Source organism: Aplidium turbinatum, chromosome 16 (genome assembly GCF_918807975.1).
Source record: "Aplidium turbinatum chromosome 16, kaAplTurb1.1, whole genome shotgun sequence".
In the NCBI taxonomy this organism is placed as follows: domain Eukaryota; kingdom Metazoa; phylum Chordata; class Ascidiacea; order Aplousobranchia; family Polyclinidae; genus Aplidium; species Aplidium turbinatum.
Window position 1 is genome coordinate 19,428,372 of NC_137487.1, and position 20,363 is coordinate 19,448,734.

General features: G+C 38.2%; 1 protein-coding gene across 1 annotated transcript; it reads left to right on the forward strand.

Annotated features, from left to right (window-relative positions):
• The first annotated feature begins 1,088 nt into the window (after positions 1-1,088).
• On the forward strand, positions 1,089-9,333 carry LOC145785292 (C-reactive protein 1.1-like). The gene is made up of 5 exons (XM_082596963.1): positions 1,089-1,305; positions 2,089-2,178; positions 3,097-3,368; positions 7,553-7,725; positions 8,257-9,333. The coding sequence occupies exons 1-5, from the start codon at positions 1,089-1,091 to the stop codon at positions 8,429-8,431; spliced, it is 927 nt and encodes a 308-aa protein (XP_082453089.1). The 3' UTR covers positions 8,432-9,333.
• Positions 9,334-20,363: the final 11,030 nt, after the last annotated feature.

Genomic DNA, 20,363 nt, shown 5'->3' on the forward strand with positions numbered 1-20,363 from the left:
TGGAAAATTGATGCGACGCCCCAGTGCGTTTGGAGGCACAATTTCAAAACCTCTGTCGTACAGGATGATTGTACGTCACAATAGAAGTACGGTGATGGTGATGATGATAATGCAGTTATTTCCATAAAAATGTTGGACAAATAGAAACGCACCAGTTTTAGTATGACGTTGTTGTTTGAAAACAGTGTATTCAGTAGAATTAGTTGAACAAAAAGTGTCAGTTTCTATAAAGCAATTAAATTGTAATGCCTCTGTTGAAACAGAGTTTAGTGTAGCCTAGCTAGGTTATATTTACTTGCACTGAAATCCATACAAAATCACTCACTGAAAAGCAAAGACTTAATGTACATAGACTGTAAGTGTTTCGATGATCTAAAAACTCATTGAGAGTTGGAACATTCACCAGTATTAGAATGAACTAAACAGTCAGAGGATATTAAAATGTTCATGAAGCGATGTGAAGAATGAATAGTGTGGTTTGTTGGCCAAACAAAGCATGACTTTCAAAGTTTTGTATGAAACGTAGTTATCTGATAAGCCTACATCACTTGTTGTTCATGCGGAACCGACATAGCGAGTTAGATTGTGGAAACACTGAATGATTCGTGGCAGCACTCAAATGCTTCATAGTGGAACGGCTTTGCCTGCTCCACCACCAAAGTGCAAAGCGACATGCAATAAGAATGAAATAAAGTGATTTTACAGCCGTCCAATATTTATAACAATGATATTCTTGCTTGTGATTAGCACTGTAGACTAATGAGAGCGTATCTAGAGACTAGAAACTTGTTTGGAAAAAACTTTTTAATTTGATAAACTTAACTAAAAATCATAAATGGAAATGAAGTGAAAAGACTTTTGTGAAAATATATTTACTCATATTACAAGTCATTCGGCCAAGTCGTTTATAGCAAGCATTCTGGTGGGTTTGACATCTGTGACTTTTCAAAAGATACTTTTATCTTTTACTCCTACGTTCAATGTGCAAAGTGACAACAAGTAAAAAATATGTTATCAAAACTCATCTTAAAAATTCCTAAAAATCAATGACCTTTCCACAATTCACAGATAAAGAGAATTAGATCACAATGCATGTCGTTATTGGGTTACGACTTTTGTTAGTTTCTGTCTTATCCTCAATCACGATAGAAGCAACGACTATATATCGTTTCTACGAGCAATCAACCAATGGAATTCCAACATGCACGAAACAAACTGTTCTGAGGGAAAACTCTGGATGGAAAGCTTGGTCTGGACAGAGCTACGTTGACGCAATAAAAGAAACTGCCGCTCAAGCTATAAACGGTAGGTAGGCCTGATCAGTAACGTAACATGAAGAAGATGATAGAGGACAAAAACAACCGTTAGAAGGGGGTGCTTTATGTTTGAAAATATAGCTACTGAATGCAGCCAAACGTTTTATAAACGTCATTAAACGTACAATTTCGTTAAAACGTTGTTGTAGTATTAAAGCATATTTTTTTGGGGAGAGAAGGGGAAAAACAATTTTTTAGGGGTAAGATTGCTCCCCAAGTCTCCCCGTGGCTACGTCCCTGGGCCTGATGTACACTGAGTAAATGCGCAAACTGACAATAATGATTTTATGGTTATGATAGACTACATTTATTATTAAATTTGGTTGCAGGCTACCTTGTGTCATCAACAGCTGTTGAGGAAAACTGATAAATATTTTCTTGGTTTGTGTTTTAGTTAAGTCAGTTGTTCTTAAGGGGGTACGGGAATGCTGAATCATTAAGGTCAGTTATAAAATGACATAAAAAGCTACGCTTGTTTACCAGACATGTGGTCACATGGAAACATTCGCCTAGCACTTGATAGTTTCATTCAGTGGAAGAGATCAGTCATGCATTTGCGTATTTGAAAAATTAATTATTATGCAACACTTTGTCTTGCCACGTCTTCACAGTCGTTCAGCGTTTCCTCAAATATCAACTGCAGTAGAAAATCTTAAATGAAGTTTGTCTACCTGCATGGCAGTTGGATATTGTTGTTTGAAAAGCAATAATTTTTTTTGTATCAGATACAACGTTAAATATGGGTTTATAAAATTACTTCACTTATTTTCAGACAGCTTGGACCTGATCAACACAAACCACAAAACTATTCTGAAAGAGCTGGATGAAGTGAAACAATTGTTGACTGCAAAGCCAGCAGCAAGTAATTAATGCATTGAAATGTGTAAATACTGTGTTCAAACCATGTTTGTTGTTCTTTTGGTCTTGATAGGAAAACTGCTCTTCTTTCATCCTCACATCTCTGTCTTCAGCTTTCTTTCAATCTCATAGTATAAAACTTGTTTTTCGTCTTTGCAGATACCACCATTATTGTCATGCCCTTATTGGCTTTCCTTCTTTTTCTTGATGTAGCGTTCCATCCTATACACTGCTCTTTTCTCTTTCACAAATCTCTCTCTTCAACTTCCGTTGTATCTGACAAAGAGAAATTGTCTTCGCAAAATCCTGCATCTTTTGTTCATGTCTTTCTTTGTATTCTCCCGATAGCCTGTACTTCTATACAACCTTTAATCCCATCATGTCATGTTCCAAAGTCATATTGCATCACAAATATCGCAAACCTACTTATACAAGACTTTGGTAATACTTTTGAACGATAGGCCTACTAACTTATATGAGTTACCGTACCGTACATTAATTAGTTTACGTTGTTTTACAACAAGAAGTTTAAGTCAAATTATCTTAATCAAAAATTAAAGGGACCGAAATTTAGATCCTCAACTCATGTTCAGCAAACAAACGTTTCAGAATTTTATATCACTGAAGATGAAGACAGTATAGTTTTTGAAACGTTTGTTTGCTGAACATGAGTTTAGTATCTAGCCTACATTTTGAGCTCTTTATTTTTTGATTGGAGCTTTGACCAAAGTTACAAATATCTTCCAGGTTTCTCAAAATTTTAAAAGAAGTATTTGATTTCTTTTTCAATCGTCTGAACTTGAACTCAAGTCTTCAACTTAAACCACTACAATTGTTTCTTATTATTGCGTCATAGCGGTGGCAGGTGGTATGTGTTGTGGATCAGAAGTTCCACCATTCGTTAATTAACGTTCATGCTCAGGTTGTCCTATGATAACGCATCATTTCCCACGAGAACTCAAAACGGAAGATTACGTGCGGTACCGTAATTATGTTCCCACGATGAAATCAGGAACTATCTGTGGATGGATCGAAACCACAAATTTTAAGAACGCAATTTGTCCTCTTGGATACGCAGCAGGACATTACAACGCGCTAACTCTCTTCTTTATAACGAATCCAGACAGATTAAGCTTCTACGTGCATGATCAGAAAGAGTACATTTCTACACCGCTGTTATCTTCATTATCAAAGGTATCAACCGCTATTGTAGGCTAGTCTGTCGCCAGTATTAGACGGTATCATGCTTTAAAAATTTTCAATTTTTTTGTTGTTTGATCCAAACTGACGCCAGGTGGTTGCAGATGTGGTGGCAGATGTGGATCAAGTAGGCGGAAAGGCAAGGAAGCCAATTTTCGTGTCCACCTTCAGGCATGTCTTTATGTGTCCTGCCAAAGACACAGCTGCATGCTCTTGAGCAGTGTCGAACCGGCGCTCAGTTTTCAAGTGATAGCTAGCCGATGATACTTCTGCTTCTTATGCCCTATAAAGTAAACAACGTTGAAGAGGTCGGAGTCCGCCCCGGTATCTCAGTTGGTGAAGCCCCCAACTTTGCGCACGAAGAAAACTCAAGATATAGCGGAGCTGGTTCGGCTCTCGAGGCGTGCACTTGAGAAAAGTATTTTTGGACTGTTCCAAATTCAGTGGAACCTAGTAAATGGAATAATTCCCCGACAACGACACTTTAACAGGCGGAAACTTCACTTTGTCAATCTCGGTGACTTCGCCTGCGTCAGTGGTTCACAGGGACGGGCAAGATCACCAGTTTTGGTTTCACCAAAAATATGTGATCTTGAAGATCATGATCACTTTTTTTAAACTTGAAAAAATGACGTTTTTGATCAATGATGCTGCAAACAAAAACCTAATTTTACTATAAGCGACGTGATAAAAGACAGCTGGGATGAAATTCGCTAACTCACCTTTTATAATATTGCATCTGGATACCACACCACATATCAAAGACATATAATTTCAACATTACAATCACAATAAAAATAACATTTACCACTTTTGTTATAACATACATTATATACTATATAGCCTAGCTCACAGCCTTGTTCTTCCGCGTCAGTCAGTATGGGATCTTTGTACATCTTTGGATGGTAGCATATGGTAGGCTATATTGGCAGAGATGGGCAAGATCACCAGTTTTGGTGATCTTAAAGATCAAGATTAAAAAGAATATGTGATCTTGCAATTCAAGATCAGACCACCAAAAATATGTGATCTTAAAGATCAAGATCAGACATCCAAAAATATGTGATCTTGAAGATCAAGATCATTTTTTGTTTACTTAAAAGTGACGTTTTTGATCAATGATGATGCAAAAACCAAATTTTTAAATGGAGCCTGGTTAAAGATAGTTGGTAGGCTATTGCTAACTGTTACTTTTAACTACTCGATTGCTGGCCTAACAATTGCAATAAGTTAGTTACTGTTGCTATTAGGCCTACCGATCTTTGTCGTAACTTAGTTTGCATAGAATCGCAACGTCAAACCAAGGCCGAGGGTAATTACAGTAGGCTACTAAAAAAGTAACAAAATTTGCAATTAATGTAATGCTATTTATTAAAAAAAACACCTTTCAACTGCATCATTTTTTACCAAATTTTGTCTGGTTTATATGGGAAGCTTTTATTCGTGTTACTAAGTATTTTCAACTTTAACTAAGTCTAAGTTATATTATATCCATGTTTATTGCACCATTCACGCATCTGGCAACATTGAGACTGTTGTCTGTTGTCAAAAACGGTAGGCACTTTAACATTACCCACTCGTCGAAAAGCGTACTCGCGATTCAGCTGATTTCAGTCATGTGACTCGACACGTGTATCTGATCGAAAAATTTTGATACAAAGAAATTTAACTGAATGCTTCGCTACAACCAGCGTTGCCTAATGGTTAGGGCAGAGGAATAGTAATTTCGTCGGTTCGATTCCCACCCTCTGCTAATACTACTTTTTCTTCTGCAACTGAACTGATTGCAAGAAGGATCTTAATGACTGCAATCAATGGAGTTTATAAGGAAAATTGTGACTAAAACACAAAGCAATTTCGCATTGAAAAGCAGGCACTCTTCGACGAGTGGGTAATGTTAAAGTGCCTACCGTCAAAAACATTCTGAGGTCAGATAAACCGCTAAAATAAGATCAAAGAAAGCAAAAGTTTTTTTTGGAATTCACCAGTGTTGTACGTTGACGCTGAGGCTAGTGCCGTCAGTTTATTTTTTATTTGACGGAAGTGATAGCGCCGTCAATTATTTTGCCGATTTTAAGCGTCAAGCGCTATGCGTCATTTTTTGTTTTCATGGAAAATCTCGTTTCACAATTAGAGTTTCACAATGTATTCTGGCCAGCGCGACTCATCCGAATTACCCGATTTCGCGTTGGTTGGAATAGCTACCTGCAATACAAGCGGAAGAAGTTCGCCAAATGGTGATCACTGATATCGAGAACGAGGGATCAGAGAGAGAAAGCGAAAAATCAATGAATGCCTTCGCGGTGGTTGAAGGTACTTTATTTCAAGAGCTCTATGCCTTTGAAAAGAGCGATGTTGGTGCAGTGGACCTCGTTAAAAGATATATATTGACGCTCTTGGTTTACGCCAATTGAGCACTTTACTGGAGGCACCTTGCTATGCATTGCGCAAAGCTCACTGCTTGCAGTTTGAGCACTTTGGCAAGGTTGGCAGTAGTACCATTTTTGGTTAATGATAAGGTACCACAAATGGGAAAATGTCACATGGAGATATATATATCTCCATGGCCATTATTCCAGTGTAACTACTGCACTGATGAGACCGGGAGGTCGAAACGGTGTGCACTGTCTGCAGTTATATATATATATATATATATATGCTAAGCAGCTAAACCATCACAGCACGCTTGGAACAGTGATACCTTTCCGAGTAAACGTTTTGAAGACTTGTTTTTGAAATACAACACACCAATAGCCTACCATTCAGCGCTGCTGTGGAACGCATGTTTTCATTTGGAAAGGACATTATGCGTCCCCAAGGAAATAACTAATAAGCTAAACCAGCTAGTTACAATACAGTCTCAAAACATAAAACCTGCTCTTTATTTATAGCTATTGTTAGCCTAAACTTGGTTGAAATACTTCCGTTTTGTGAGACCCTAGCTAAAATAGCGCTGACGCTGACGCCATCAATTTCTTTACGAGCTTACGCAGTACTTTATGCCGTAAAGTTTTTAGGCAATTCGCGCTGACGCCGTCAATTTATTTCATTGACGCGTACAACACTGGAATTCACCAAATAGAATTGTGACCAAAGTTGAATTATTTTTTATGAAACGTCAACATAAAGTATTCGCGGAAGTTGACTTACTTATTATGACGAACTCAGAAAACTTTTTAAATCAAAAAATGGCAACACAGACCAAATTATTGAAACTTCAAATCGACTTTTCTTGGACACATATCCTATTAACAGATGCTCAATGTTAGTAATTGTCACTAATCCACCCCGATAGCTCAGTTGCTTAGCGCGTGACTTTGTGAACGAAGAAGCTTCAAGATCAGGCAACGCTGGTTCGACTTTCGGGGTGTGCGCTTGAGCAACGCAATATAAGGGCTGCCCTACATTCAGCGGTACCTAGTGGATGGAATAACTCCCCGCCAACAACAATCGGAAACTTCACTCTGTCAATCTCGGTGACCGGGCCTGCGTCAGTGGTTCAAAGCCTCTACGTCTACGAGTATGCGAAACTGTCAGGATTAAGCTCTGCAAGAAACTTTCCCAATCCGAGGATAATGATTCAGTCAATCAATTACTTCGTACAGTAGTTGTAAAAAATAGTTAGTAATAAAAAATGCCTTCATCTTTTAAGTCAACTTATATTTTAAAGTGATCTTGATCATAAAGAACAAAAAGATCGAAAAGATTTAGGTCAAAGTCACCAAAATAAAAGTGATTTTTAAGATCAAGATCATTAGTGATCTTCAAGATTACTTGGGATCTTCAAGATCAAGCCCATCTCTAACTACAAGTAAGCGAAACTTCCAGAATCACAGGATTTCTCATTATGAACATAAAAATTCAAACCAAGAATTTTTTATTTTAAAAGGAAGCACAAAATTTGATGAATTTTTGTGTGTCCGAATTTGAAATCGATTTTCAGCCCCTTGCGATGCCAAAGTTGTGTAATTTCTTTTAGATTAACATCACTGCTGCTGGACAGTGCCATTGTTTTAGATGTAGACCGTGGTTCGATTCTAGCTCGGGTTACACTGAAGACTTCAAAAATGCTACTAACATTTTTTCGTATATACAGTATAATACTGAAGATTGTAGTTTTCTTTTCTTATTTTGAGCAGAGAAAATAAAAAAATAACTTTCTCCTGTGAAACTTTCAGTTCCACTTATGCCTGACATTTTCTTCCACTTTAAATCAAAGAAGCGTTTATGTCAATGGTAATAAAGGGGAAACAGTTTCAACATCAACAAGTCAACTGAATGGAGGAGGAAAACTGGTGTTAGGACAAGACCATGATAAATCTGGAGGATTTCAACGAGATCAAAGCTTTTTGTAAGTAGCCAGCAAACCGCATAAAGCAGCACTCAAATAGAGCTCAAAATGCAACTAAAAAAAGTAGCACACAAAAGCAGCTTCTAAAGCAGTGGTAGGCCTACTTATTGTTGCTTCTGAAAACGACTTAACGGATTGCAATTAGTTTCCCATGGCAACCGGGAAATACGACCTGATTTGTTATATTCTGCAGATTGTTTGAATATCATATTTTTATGCCTTTTTACTACGTTCCTTCCCCAGGTGACACATTAGTCTACGTTTTAACATCACCACAGGCTTTGAAAAACAAACACAATTTAATTTGGAAAATTTCGATTAGATTGCTAGCCATTGACTAACAAACTAAAGAAAAAAAAAGAAATTTGTATTTGGAATTTACATCTTTTTTGTTTCATTTTATATTTGTGTTAAAGAAATGGCCCGCTCTCCTCACTAATTGTATTTGCGGGATGTCTGCTCCTTATTGAATATAAAGTTAGCAATATTTTTATTGTAAATAACAACTTCTTAACTTCAACATTTTCACAGGGGAAACATTACAAACTTTATGATCTGGCCACGTGTCCTCAGTGGACAAGAAGTGAGCAACATCGCGCGTAACTGCGATTGTCCGAGCGATTTCGCTATAGCGATGACTTTGGATAGAGTGGAAAATCTTGGCGAAACTTATTACAGCATCCCAGACAAATGTCCAGTAGTGTAAAAGAAGAAGATGAATCTGAAACGAAGTTGTCATGAAAATACTTTTCTTGCATTTCATTATATTTTTGACTTGCAAGCGTAAAACCAAACAAGGCTCTCGCACGAAATGTCCAGTCCTAAACGAATGGAAAAAGATAATTTCACAAAATGACAAATTTGGGTTAAATGTCAAAAAGAAGAAGTCCTTAGGCTATGTGCAAAATTGTTAGAGCGTCTGGTTAATGTAACCAAAACATTAAGACAGTTTGTTTTCGAAATGTTGCTGAGCATTCGTTTAGTGTCAACATTTCGGGCTTTTTAAATTTTTATTAAACCTATGTGGTTTTTGCTATGATGCAAAAGTCTATTTGTAATATTGGTCACTTCGCAGCCTCCTGCTGCTGTGATGCTATTATCATTTTTCTTTTTTTAATTGTAATCTTTTTAACAGTTTTACTGTACATTGTGTTTTGATTTATCGTAGGCTATATCTTTTTCGCAGCAGCCAACAAACATCTATCTATCTTATAGGCCTACTGTATAAAAACAATTTGTAATGGTCGTGAAAACATTTTCTTGGCAAGACCACGTCAAGAGCATTCAACCCGTAATACTAATAGCCTAACTCTGCAATCATAAAAAGCTATCCAAATAAAAATATTTTAGTTTTGTCTCTGAACGCAATTCTCTGTCGTGGTTTTATGTTGTTTCGTATCTAAACGGCTTTATTCTATTATATCGAACTATTTCTATTCCATTGCTATGTGGTTATCGGCTTCGCCTCTAGTGCTGTAGGTCGGTGTTTGCTTCCAGGTGGGTTATACCAACGACTTTAAAAACAGCACCGCGTTATTTCTTGCAGGAGAAGTCGGGTAACAACATGGTGACGTTGTGAATATGACGTCAGATTAAAACAAAAAGACCTTTAGTTTCTCTTTAAGCGACAATAAATCTAAAATGATATGTAACCAAATGCGTCCTTCTAGATCTTTTGAAGTTTTCGGTTTAAACAGCTTTGGTTTAGTACAATTCCTTTTCAACCTTTTCTGAGCCATCGAACACCTTAGGCATGAAAGATTTACTGGACTACTACTAGGCCTACCATACTTTCATCTCCTAAAAAAGGACACATTTCGCAAGCAAGTAAAATACAAGTAGAATTTTACGTTTGAAGAATCTTTTCCATCTTTTTGGAGTCTATGCAGAATGCAGCAACAGTTACATTAACAACAGACCCAAAAAAAAATTATTTGTCAGATTTGGTTGGCCCCACGGATATCTAGTTGTTGATATCCGTGGGTTGGCCCATAAATATTTTGCAGTTCTCTTTTAAGCCATGGCTGTCTGGAGACACAGCCTGGTTTTCTACATTCTACAAGACTTTTCCAGATTTTTCCAACATTTGGTAAACTGTGTGAATGAAATTTTTAAAAATTATATTTTCAGATCTTTTTTGTTCCCTTTCCTGGGTGACACAATAAGTTTTAATATGACAAGGTTTGGAAAAACGAAGACAATTGTACTGAGAAAATTTTAGTCACTCTGATAGCCACTTGCTGACAATCGAGTTGAACATTTTTTAATTTTATTTTTCCCATTTTTACCAGGCTTTCACAAGGCAACAAAAAGCTTTTATATTATTACGACTCAACAAAAAGTGAACAATTCTGATTTTAGAGAGTTTCAGTCAGACAGTGAGCAACAATCGCAAAAATCTACAAAATGTAGCAAATCGAGCAGAATGTCCAAGTAGCCATGCCTTATTTTTCAGTAAGAAAGTGCTAGCTCAAACGACATTATAAAATTACTTGCACAAAGTACAGGATTGAAATTGTACACAAATACACAACCATTAGGATGCTCAAACGGACTCAACTAAGAGGCTATTTCTTGCACTATTGTGGCTGTATCATTGATAAAATGTGTTCTATTTGCATTTACAAAAGCTGGAAGTATCCACGCCACGCTTTCTTTTTGCAGTAGGCCATGTTATGCGCAGTGCACTGTTGGACATTCTTTCCCATTCGCTTCACGTAACAAACGAGCCAAACTGTTCAGTTGGTAATCAACAAGGTCTAAGCGTTGAATCAACATAAAATAGATTTGGGTAAAAAAGAAATTGTTTGTAGAAGTGTGAAAACAGTAAATTATAAGTACGATAAGACCTTTGGCAATTTTTTTCTCTTGAGGTCATATTTATTTTTTTGATTTCCCAATTTTTCTGATTTCGTCACAAGTTTTCTTTGTGAAACATTTTTTAATTACTTTTGACAACAAAAATTCATCACTGACCATCACTTACGATAACTGCAACACAATGGCGTTTAATATGTTGCAATGAACGTCTTACATTGTTCGCAACAACGGTTTAACAAGGTGCCAATTTAGGCTCTAAATGGTTTAAACGCCTGGTTAATCCAATCAAAAAATGAAGAGCCCAAAAATGTAGATAATAAACTCATGTTCAGAAAAAAATCGTTACGAAAACTATAGGCTACTATCTTCATCTTCAGTGCTATAAATATAAATGTAATGTTAATATTTATAGCACTGAAGATGAAGACAATGTAGTTTCGGAAACGTTTGTTTGCTGAACATGAGTTGAGGATCTACATTTCAGGCTCTTTAATTTTGGATTAGGCCAATTTCTTGTAAAATGTATGAATCAGCATTTTACATTGGTACAGAAAACTTTTGGAAATCAAAATAGCTTTCAAACTATCTCCGAAAAGTCACATGACAATAAGTCCTGTTGAAAATTTCAGCAAGAAAACTCAAAATGCCAAAAAAAGGACATTTGAGCATTTTTGAGTGTCCTCGTAAGACCATTTATTTTTCTTGAAAAAAAAAGACAAGTCCTCTTAAAAAAGGAAATATGATAGCCCTAATAATGATGCAATAAAATAAACAACACAACAAAATGTATTCACTTTCAGTTTTTCTAAGTGCGATATCTCGGCCTGTTTGGATGATTGCAAAATTGATATTCAGGCAGGAATTGCAGAAAAACAGGTGCAAAGCTGTTTTGATTTTAATTTTCAACCGGTATTTTATGGAATACAAGTAACTTGATAAATTTTGATGAAAACAGCTGAAGACCACTCCATCAGTGCGGCTACTTGGCAGACCACCAATAGAGCTTGAACTGAACGATTCTGCTGCAACATGCGCAAATGGAAGGCGGATCCATTCGCAACCTGGGAGTGTGGCAAGGAGTAACAGACTGCAGACTACACCATCTGTAACTGCGCCATCTACCATGCGCTAAATGGTGTGCGTGGTCTACGTGGACTGGATGACGAATCATTTAAATGGCTGCTCGACACCTGCCCACCTGCCCAAACATCTAGACCGCGTCGCCGCCACTGCCCAAAGGTGGTAAATGACAGAGCCCCTCAACCCCTGGAGTGGCGAAGAAAGTTCAAACGCAGAAGAAGAAGAAGAAGAAGAAGAAGAAAGATGAAAAAGAAGAAGAAGAAGAAGAAGAAGAAAGATGAAGAAGAAGAAGACTACAAGCTAGAAGACTAGTAGACTACAAGCAGTCTAAAGTTGGTGTAGAAACCATTGAAAGTGGAATTACTGTGCTTTTCAAATCATTTACAATTCCTGGTAACTTTTGATTACAGTTCAAAAGCAAAAACATGAAACTTATTAAGTGAATTATTATGCAAAAATTGCAAAACAACTCAAATAGTGGCAATACCCTGCCCCAATAGCTCAGTTAGATAAGCGCCTGATTTTACAAACGAAGAAACTGCACATCAACCGACACTGGTTCGGCTTTCGGGGTGTGCGCTTGAGCAACACATGAACAGCTCTCCATTCAGCGGTATGTGTATTTGCGTATTTAACGACCAGGGATGCCAGGTTGTTTTTTGAAAACAAGCAAGTGAATCTAAAAAACAAGCAAAATAGGGGAAGGTCGGGACCCATTAGCCACTTTTGACATATTCATACATATTTGGTAGCAGGAACAAGATTTGATGCTGAAATGTGGAAGCAGTGTAGCCTACGGTATACCTAAGATCCGTACAGAAACATTTTTTTATTTAACATAAAATTACCAAGAATATTAACAAAATAATAAAAAACTATTAATAAAAAACTAAAAAACTCATCGGTCCCTCCATGGAGGGTCCCATGATCCATCTCTATACACCATACAATTGCATCTTTTTGTAAGGCACTGAATAGAAATTGGGCTTGCAAATAGTTACAAATTGTTTTTTATAAGTTGCATTGAATTTGCTTTCTACTGCGAAGCGATTTTGAGCCGGGAGGGGGGAGTGCAAGTTTATAAGAAAGGGGCCCTCCCCAAATAGCTGAAATGTCTTCGAATTATTTGTTGGTGCAATATTTTAGTGCAAAGAATAAGCAGAGGCAGACCTAACTTTTACATATAACCTAACTTTTACAAATATATTTTACATACAGTAGGCTATAACCATATATGGCTCATGGGTTCCAACTTCTGATGGCTCAAAGGATCCGAACTGCTACAATCATCTTTCCAACAAATTTTCTTCCCATATGCTAAAGTTAGCTTTCCAACTCTGTTACAATGTTTACAACAGGGCTATTCAACTGGCGGACCACGGTCCGAATCCGGACCTTCTGGGTGTTGATGGTGGAGCTTGAGCTTTTGGAAGAATAACCTCATTGCCACGTTTCAGGGCTTCTTTAAAGAGATTTCTACTAGGACGAAGCAGTTTTTACTGTGATTATCCAAGCTGCTGGGGAGGCTTCGACTCCCAGACTCTCCAACACTTTCTCAGAAATCTAAGTCGAGTTACATTTTACCTAAAAAGGTGATTTGGTACAAATAGTTTGACTTTCGTGGTTGCGTGTGAAATAACTTTCTTATTCACCGGACCGCTAAAAATATTCAACTTGTCAAACTGGACCTTTATAAAGATTAGTTGAGTAATCCTGGTCTACAATAATAAATTATCTTCGTATAACACGATACTTCACACACTTACTCTTCAATGTGATCAAATAGTTCCCAATGCAAGCACCAACTCAAAATTTACTCAACATGCATCAAAACAAACTAACAGCTCCTACGAAGCAAACGTTTGATCAATGGTGTCCATTTCTTTGTTGTGAGGTTACTGATGCATGAAAAATAGAAATCGAGCACTAAGCATTGAAAGCCTTTTTTATTTAAAAATTATGGGGTGGCTCATCGGTGCCGCTATAATCATGGGTCCCGACCTTCCCCTAATTTGCAACCAATACCAATTAGCATAAAGCACGCAGTTTAGCAGTTCAAAATTTTCAATACAACCTTTGCAGTCCATAGCCTACATCACGTTTATTTCAAGAATGACATTTGTTTACCCCATTCCAAGCAATAATTATCTTGAAAAGAAGGGATACAATGTTGATTACAATAAAAACCTCGCAATTTCAGCGTCAAAAACAAGTTAAAAAAAGTTTAACTGGCCAAAAAAACAAACCTAAAAACAAGCAACCCGCGAACTCGAAAAAAAAACAAGCCCAAACTTGAGGGAAAACCGCAAGGTTGGCAACACTGTTAACGGAACTGTGTAGCAGCAAAATTTTCCTTAATCTATTAAAGTTCGAAAACCGGAAGGGAACTGGGTCGTGTAGTTATCCGAAAACTAAATCTCGTAAATTCGTTTTGACGATGAAGTAAGTGAACAACAAAAAATGATTCAGCAGTTCTCCTAAATGTCGATTAGTGAAAAACGAATAATGATTTCACTGCTTACATAAAAAAGCAGTGAATAACGCGCATTCGATACTTATTTTTAAATGGAATGGGTATAAGCATTCGATATTCAGAAAGCAACGAATAACGCTATCGAATAGCTATCGAACAGCAAACAAGTTGATTTATTACTTCAGTGAAGTTTCGCGTATTATGTCAATGCGCATCCTTAGAACGAATAACATACAAAATAGATAGATCTGCTGTGAGGATAGCGTATTATCATGGTGCGCAAAACGTCAGTGAGCAATACATCAACCTATTTGTTGTTGCTTTTACTTTCACTTTCATCAGATGAACGATTCAACTAGTGCTAAAACTATATTTTCTTATCATTGCGTTTCTGTTTATTATTTCTTATTAATAGTGGATTAAAAGCGGTAGCCTACACACTGTGCAGCCCCGTAGCCAGGGGAGGGGGGTTCCGGGAACCCCCTCTTAAGCCGAAAAGGTCCACGTTTTGGAGAAGGTGTAGTGTACATACGATCACAGGATCAGCTACCTATGATCAGCTGAAACATTCCAGATAGTTGTAAATAAACATGTTAATATGTTGTTGCTTGTTTAGAACAGGGGTCCGTAAATACATGTTGGCGTGACCCAAAAGACAATCGTTCGAAATCGTCGCGGCCCAAAGGTTTCAGAAGCATATAAGCTTGCGCAAAATCTTTTGCAAATTAATATCAATTTCAATACGGTCGTCCCCACTTATTAAGCCCACATCGGGACCGGACAATTTTGGGCTTACTGAGCGGAGGGGGAGGGGGGAATTTTCTACCACTCCTATACTTTCAGTAATTCAGGAATGGACTAAATTGGGCTTAATAAGCGAGTAGACCTACTAACTGTGGTCGTCGTCGTGTAAGCCTCTAGGGCCGAGGATCTACCCTTTTACCACTCCAGATTCACGATGTTCCAGGACTACACTGGAAGGCTATTAGAGAACACCCTGTCTTTGGTTTCATCATCCAAGACGCGCAGACCTTCTACTCCGTTCTACAGTCATTGATGATGTGGTCTGCGGTCTGTTCCTCGGCAACACATTGACAGGAGGAGGAAGAGGTCATTCACCATTGGTGCATGGTTGAGCGGAAAAGCCCGACGTCCGTACGAAAACTGTTGAGGCGCACCCATGCCTATCTTTGTAGTATCAGGCCTATGGAGCATGTGTCGGCGTAGGAAATGAACGAATGGAGTCTGGTAATAGGCTACGGTACTTGACTTCCGTTCAGAATTCAATTGATGGTTTGCCAAAGTAGCCGCAGAGATGTTTTGTTCATCAGCTTCGCTGATCAGAAGTTGAGCGGCTGGCACGAATGGGTGTCTTGATTTCAATCGACGGAGGTGCTCGTTTGGGAGAGCAGAGATCTTGTGGTAGAGAAGATGGTTAGGCTCCAGTGCCGTCGACTGAGAGACAAAGTGGCTTCTTCACGACGAAGATCAGCTGGTTGGATGCCAGCGAGAATGGGGAGGTTGTCTAATGTTGTGGGACGCAGGCATCCGGTCACTGTGTGCAAGGCGCTGTTTATGGCTGTGTCGATGTTGTGGCAGTGAGCACTGCAGCATCAAACAGGTGAACAGTACTCTGATGAAGAGTGGACAAGGGCTAATGCTGCTATACGCAAAGTGTCAGCTCTCGCCTCCCAGATGGAGCCTGCCAGGCGCTTGAGTAGCGCAGCGCGGGATGTCAGTTTCTCGCGCAGTGACACTAAATGGTGGCGGTATGTGAGCGATCTGTCTAGTGTCACCCTAGAATATTTTGGTTTGGGGCAGAAGGACATAGGTTTTCCATTGTTCTGAACATGTAGCTCACGGTCAGCTTTCCGATGTTTTAGGTGGAAAGACGAAACTCAGTAGTTCAGTACGTCAAAGAGTATATGATTGTATTTATTTTTGACATACAAGTTTATAGGAAGTTTAAACCCTTTTGCGACCCATTGTGGATGTATCGTCAAACCGTGTGTGTATCGTCAGACCAGTCAGTGTGTATCGTCAGTGAGTGTGTATCGTCATTTCAGTCAGTGTGTATCGTCATTTCAGTCAGTGTGTATCGTCAGTCTTATCAATATGAATCGTCAGTCCAGTCAGTGTGTATCGTCAGTGAGTGTGTATCATCAGTTCAGTCAGTGTGCATCGTCAGTACAGTCAGTGTGTATCGTCAGTCCAGTCAGTGTATATCGTCAGTCCAGTCAGTGTATATCGTCAGTTAGTGTGTATCGTCAGTCCAATCAGTGTGTGTCGTCAGTCTTGTCAATGTGAATCGTCAGTCCAGTCAGTGTGTATCGTCAGTTCAGTCAGTATGTATCGTCAGTCCAGTCAGTGTATATCGTCAGTCCAGTCAGTGTATATCGTCAGTTAGTGTGTATCGTCAGTCCAATCAGTGTGTGTCGTCAGTCTTGTCAATGTGAATTGTTAGTCCAGTCAGTGTGTATCGTCAGTCCAGTCAGTGTGTATCGTCAGTCTTATCAATATGAATCGTCAGTCCAGTCAGTGTGTATCGTCAGTTCAGTCAGTGTGTATCGTCAGTCCAGTCAGTGTATATCGTCAGTCCAGTCAGTGTATATCGTCAGTTAGTGTGTATCGTCAGTCCAATCAGTGTGTGTCGTCAGTCTTGTCAATGTGAATTGTTAGTCCAGTCAGTGTGTATCGTCAGTCCAGTCAGTGTGTGTCGTCAGTCTTGTCAATATTAATCGTCAGTCCAGTCAGTGTGTATCGTCAGACCAGTCAGTGTGTATCGTCAGTCCAGTCAATGTGTATCGTCAATACAGTCAGTGTACAGTATATCGTCAGTCCAGTCGGTGTGTGTCGTCAGTCCAGTCAGTAGGCTATTGTATCGTCACTAATATACAAGAGCGTGATAGGATAATGTAGGCCCGGTGCCAATGAGATAGATGAGCCATCGAAGCTAACACCTTTAAAAATATGATACGGAAATATTATACACGGTGTCTTTGTAGTTTTCAGGACCCTAGAAACGTCCCAGTCACTAAAATTACCTCGTGCCAGAGTGTAAATTACCCCTTAATTCAACTAGGCATCTGTTACTTTCGAAGCAACACGCTATCGCAACGCGCAATATACAAAAAGAACGACACTCCCGCTGCCCGCTTCCGATCGATGAAAAGCAACGCGCTCCTGCTACTCCAGCTAAAAGTAGCGGGGTATCGCTACCTTAACGCGCTACTTTTTTGATTTGAGCTGACCGTAGAAACTTTATTCAAGCACCTTGTGAGGTTGATAGGCTATACAGGAAATACTAATTTAATTGTTTTTTAAACAAGTATGAAGTAAAGTTGACTACCTGTGAAACTTTCAGTTCCATGTATGCCTGACATTTTCTTCCAAGTTGAATCAAAGAAGGATCTATACCAACGGTGATGAAATGGGGAATGTAACATTTTCAACTATTCATGTGGTTGGAGGAGGAATGTTAGTTCTTGGACAGGATCATGATGACTTAGGAGGATTCGGTTTTAAAAGTACTCAAAGCTTTACCTACGTATTAAGCTTTATGTCGTCACCATCATTACCGTTCGAAATGTATTAGAGCTATTTGAACGGATTTTCTTTTTAGTTGAAGTAGGCTAACACTAGCACTTGATAATGATCATTGCTATTTATCTACAATTGATATACTGATCAAAATGTCCCCTCCCTCTTCAAACTAAGTCATTGATAGGTCTAGTGTCAAATTTAAATTGGAATAGAAAAAATTTTGACTGTTTTCCACAGCGATGTGTACAGAAGATTATACCTTGGTAGGCATCAGACCACTGGGCAGACTGAACATCGAAGCAGTGTGCAAGTTCAAATCGCCCTCACACGAATGCTACTGCTCGATTGTATTATTAAACATAATCATTTTCTTGGTGTTTTACAATTGTTGCTAACAAATCATATCTGCTTTTCGACGTTTTTACAAAGGAAACTTCATGATCTGGCCACGTGTCCTGGAAGGCACTTTAACACGCAGATATCAAATCCATGATCTGCTATTCGACGTCCAATCCAACCACGAACCAATTAGATGTTGAACCAATTGATAATTGAACCACGAACCAATTGATATACTGATCAAAATGTCCCCTTCCTCTTCAAACTAAATTTATCTGGTAATTACAGAAGAAAAAAGAGCTACAGCAGAGATGGGAATCAAACCCACGTCAATGTAATGACTACCACCGCCCTAACCCAATGCGCCAAGTCAACCGATGTCAAAGCATTGATTTAATTTAGCTAATTAATTTTTTCCTTTTTTCCTTTATTCTTCCTAAGCGTAACCTTGATGACGTCATGAACCGTGCACGGACATTTTGCCGAAAGGACATTTTGCCGATGGACAAATTGCCGAAAGGACTAAGGTTGTGAACGATAGACTAAAACACATTCTGGAGAATATCGATACATATAACACAAAAATGAGTTTCGGCAAAATGTCCATTTAGCAAAATGTCTTTCGGCAAAATGTCCTTTCGGCAAAATGTCTTTCGGCAAAATGTCCGGGTACTTCATGAACAGCGTAGCTTCTGATTGGTTCGTGGTTTATTAGAAATCTGCTTGTTAAAGTGCCTACCGCAAAAGAAAGCGGGGCGTAGATACTTCCAGCTTTTGTAAATGCAAATGGAACACATTTTATCAATGATACAGCCACAATAGTGCAAGAAATAGCCTCTTAGTTGAGTCCGTTTGAGCATCCAAATGGTTGTGTATTTTTGTACAATTTCAATCTTGTATTTTGTGCAAGTAATTTTTTAATGTCGTTTGAGCTAGCACTTTCTTACAGAAAAATAAGGCATGGCTACTTGGACATTCTGCTCGATTTGCTACATTTTGTAGATTTTTGCGATTGTTGCTCACTGTCTGACTGAAACTCTCTAAAATCAGAATTTTTCACTTTTTGCTGAGTCGTAATAATATAAAAGCTTTTTGTTGCCTTGTGAAAGCCTTGTAAAAATGGGAAAAATAAAATTAAAAAATGTTCAACTCGATTGTCAGCAAGTGGCTACCAGAGTGACTAAAATTGTCTCAGTACAATTGTCTTCGTTTTTCCAAACCTTGTGATATTAAAACTTATTGTGTCACCAAGGAAAGGGAACAAAAAAGATCTGAAAATATAATTTTTAAAAATTTCATTCACACAGTTTACCAAATGTTGGAAAAATCTGGAAAAGTCTTGTAGAATCTAGAAAACCAGGCTGTGTCTCCAGACAGCCATGGCTTAAAAGAGAACTGCAAAATATTTATGGGCCAACCCACGGATATCAACAACTAGATATCCGTGGGGCCAACCAAATCTGACAAATCAATTTTTTTTGGGGTCTGGTGTTGATGTAACTGTTGCTGCATTCTGCATAGACTCCAAAAAGATAGAAAAGATTCTTCAAACGTAAAATTCTACTTGTATTTTACTTGCTTGCGAAATGTGTCCTTTTTTAGGAGATGAAAATATGGTAGGCCTAGTAGTAGTCCAGTAAATCTTTCATGCCTAAGGTGTTCGATGGCTCAGAAAAGGTTGAAAAGGAATTGTACTAAACCAAAGCTGTTTAAACCGAAAACTGCAAAAGATCTAGAAGGACGCATTTGGTTACATATCATTTTAGATTTATTGTCGCTTAAAGAGAAACTAAAGGTATTTTTGTTTCAATCTGACGTCATATTTACAACATCACCATGTTGTTACCCGACTTCTCCTGCAAGAAATAACGCGGTGCTGTTTTTAAAGTCGTTGATATAACCCACCTGGAAGCAAACACCGACCTACAGCACTAGAGGCGAAGCCGATAACCACATAGCAATGGAATAGAAATAGTTCGATATAATAGAATAAAGCCGTTTATATACGAAACAACATAAAACCACGACAGAGAATTGCGTTCAGAGACAAAACTAAAATATTTTTATTTGGATAGCTTTTTATGATTGCAGAGTTAGGCTATTAGTATTACGGGTTGAATGCTCTTGACGTGGTCTTGCCAAGAAAATGTTTTCACGACCATTACAAATTGTTTCTATACAGTATAAGATAGATAGATGTTTGTTGGCTGCTGCGAAAAAGATGTAGCCTACGATAAATCAAAACACAATGTACAGTAAAACTGTTAAAAAGATTACAATTAAAAAAAGAAAAATGATAATAGCATCACAGCAGCAGGAGGCTGCGAAGTGACCAATATTACAAATAGACTTTTGCATCATAGCAAAAACCACATAGGTTTAA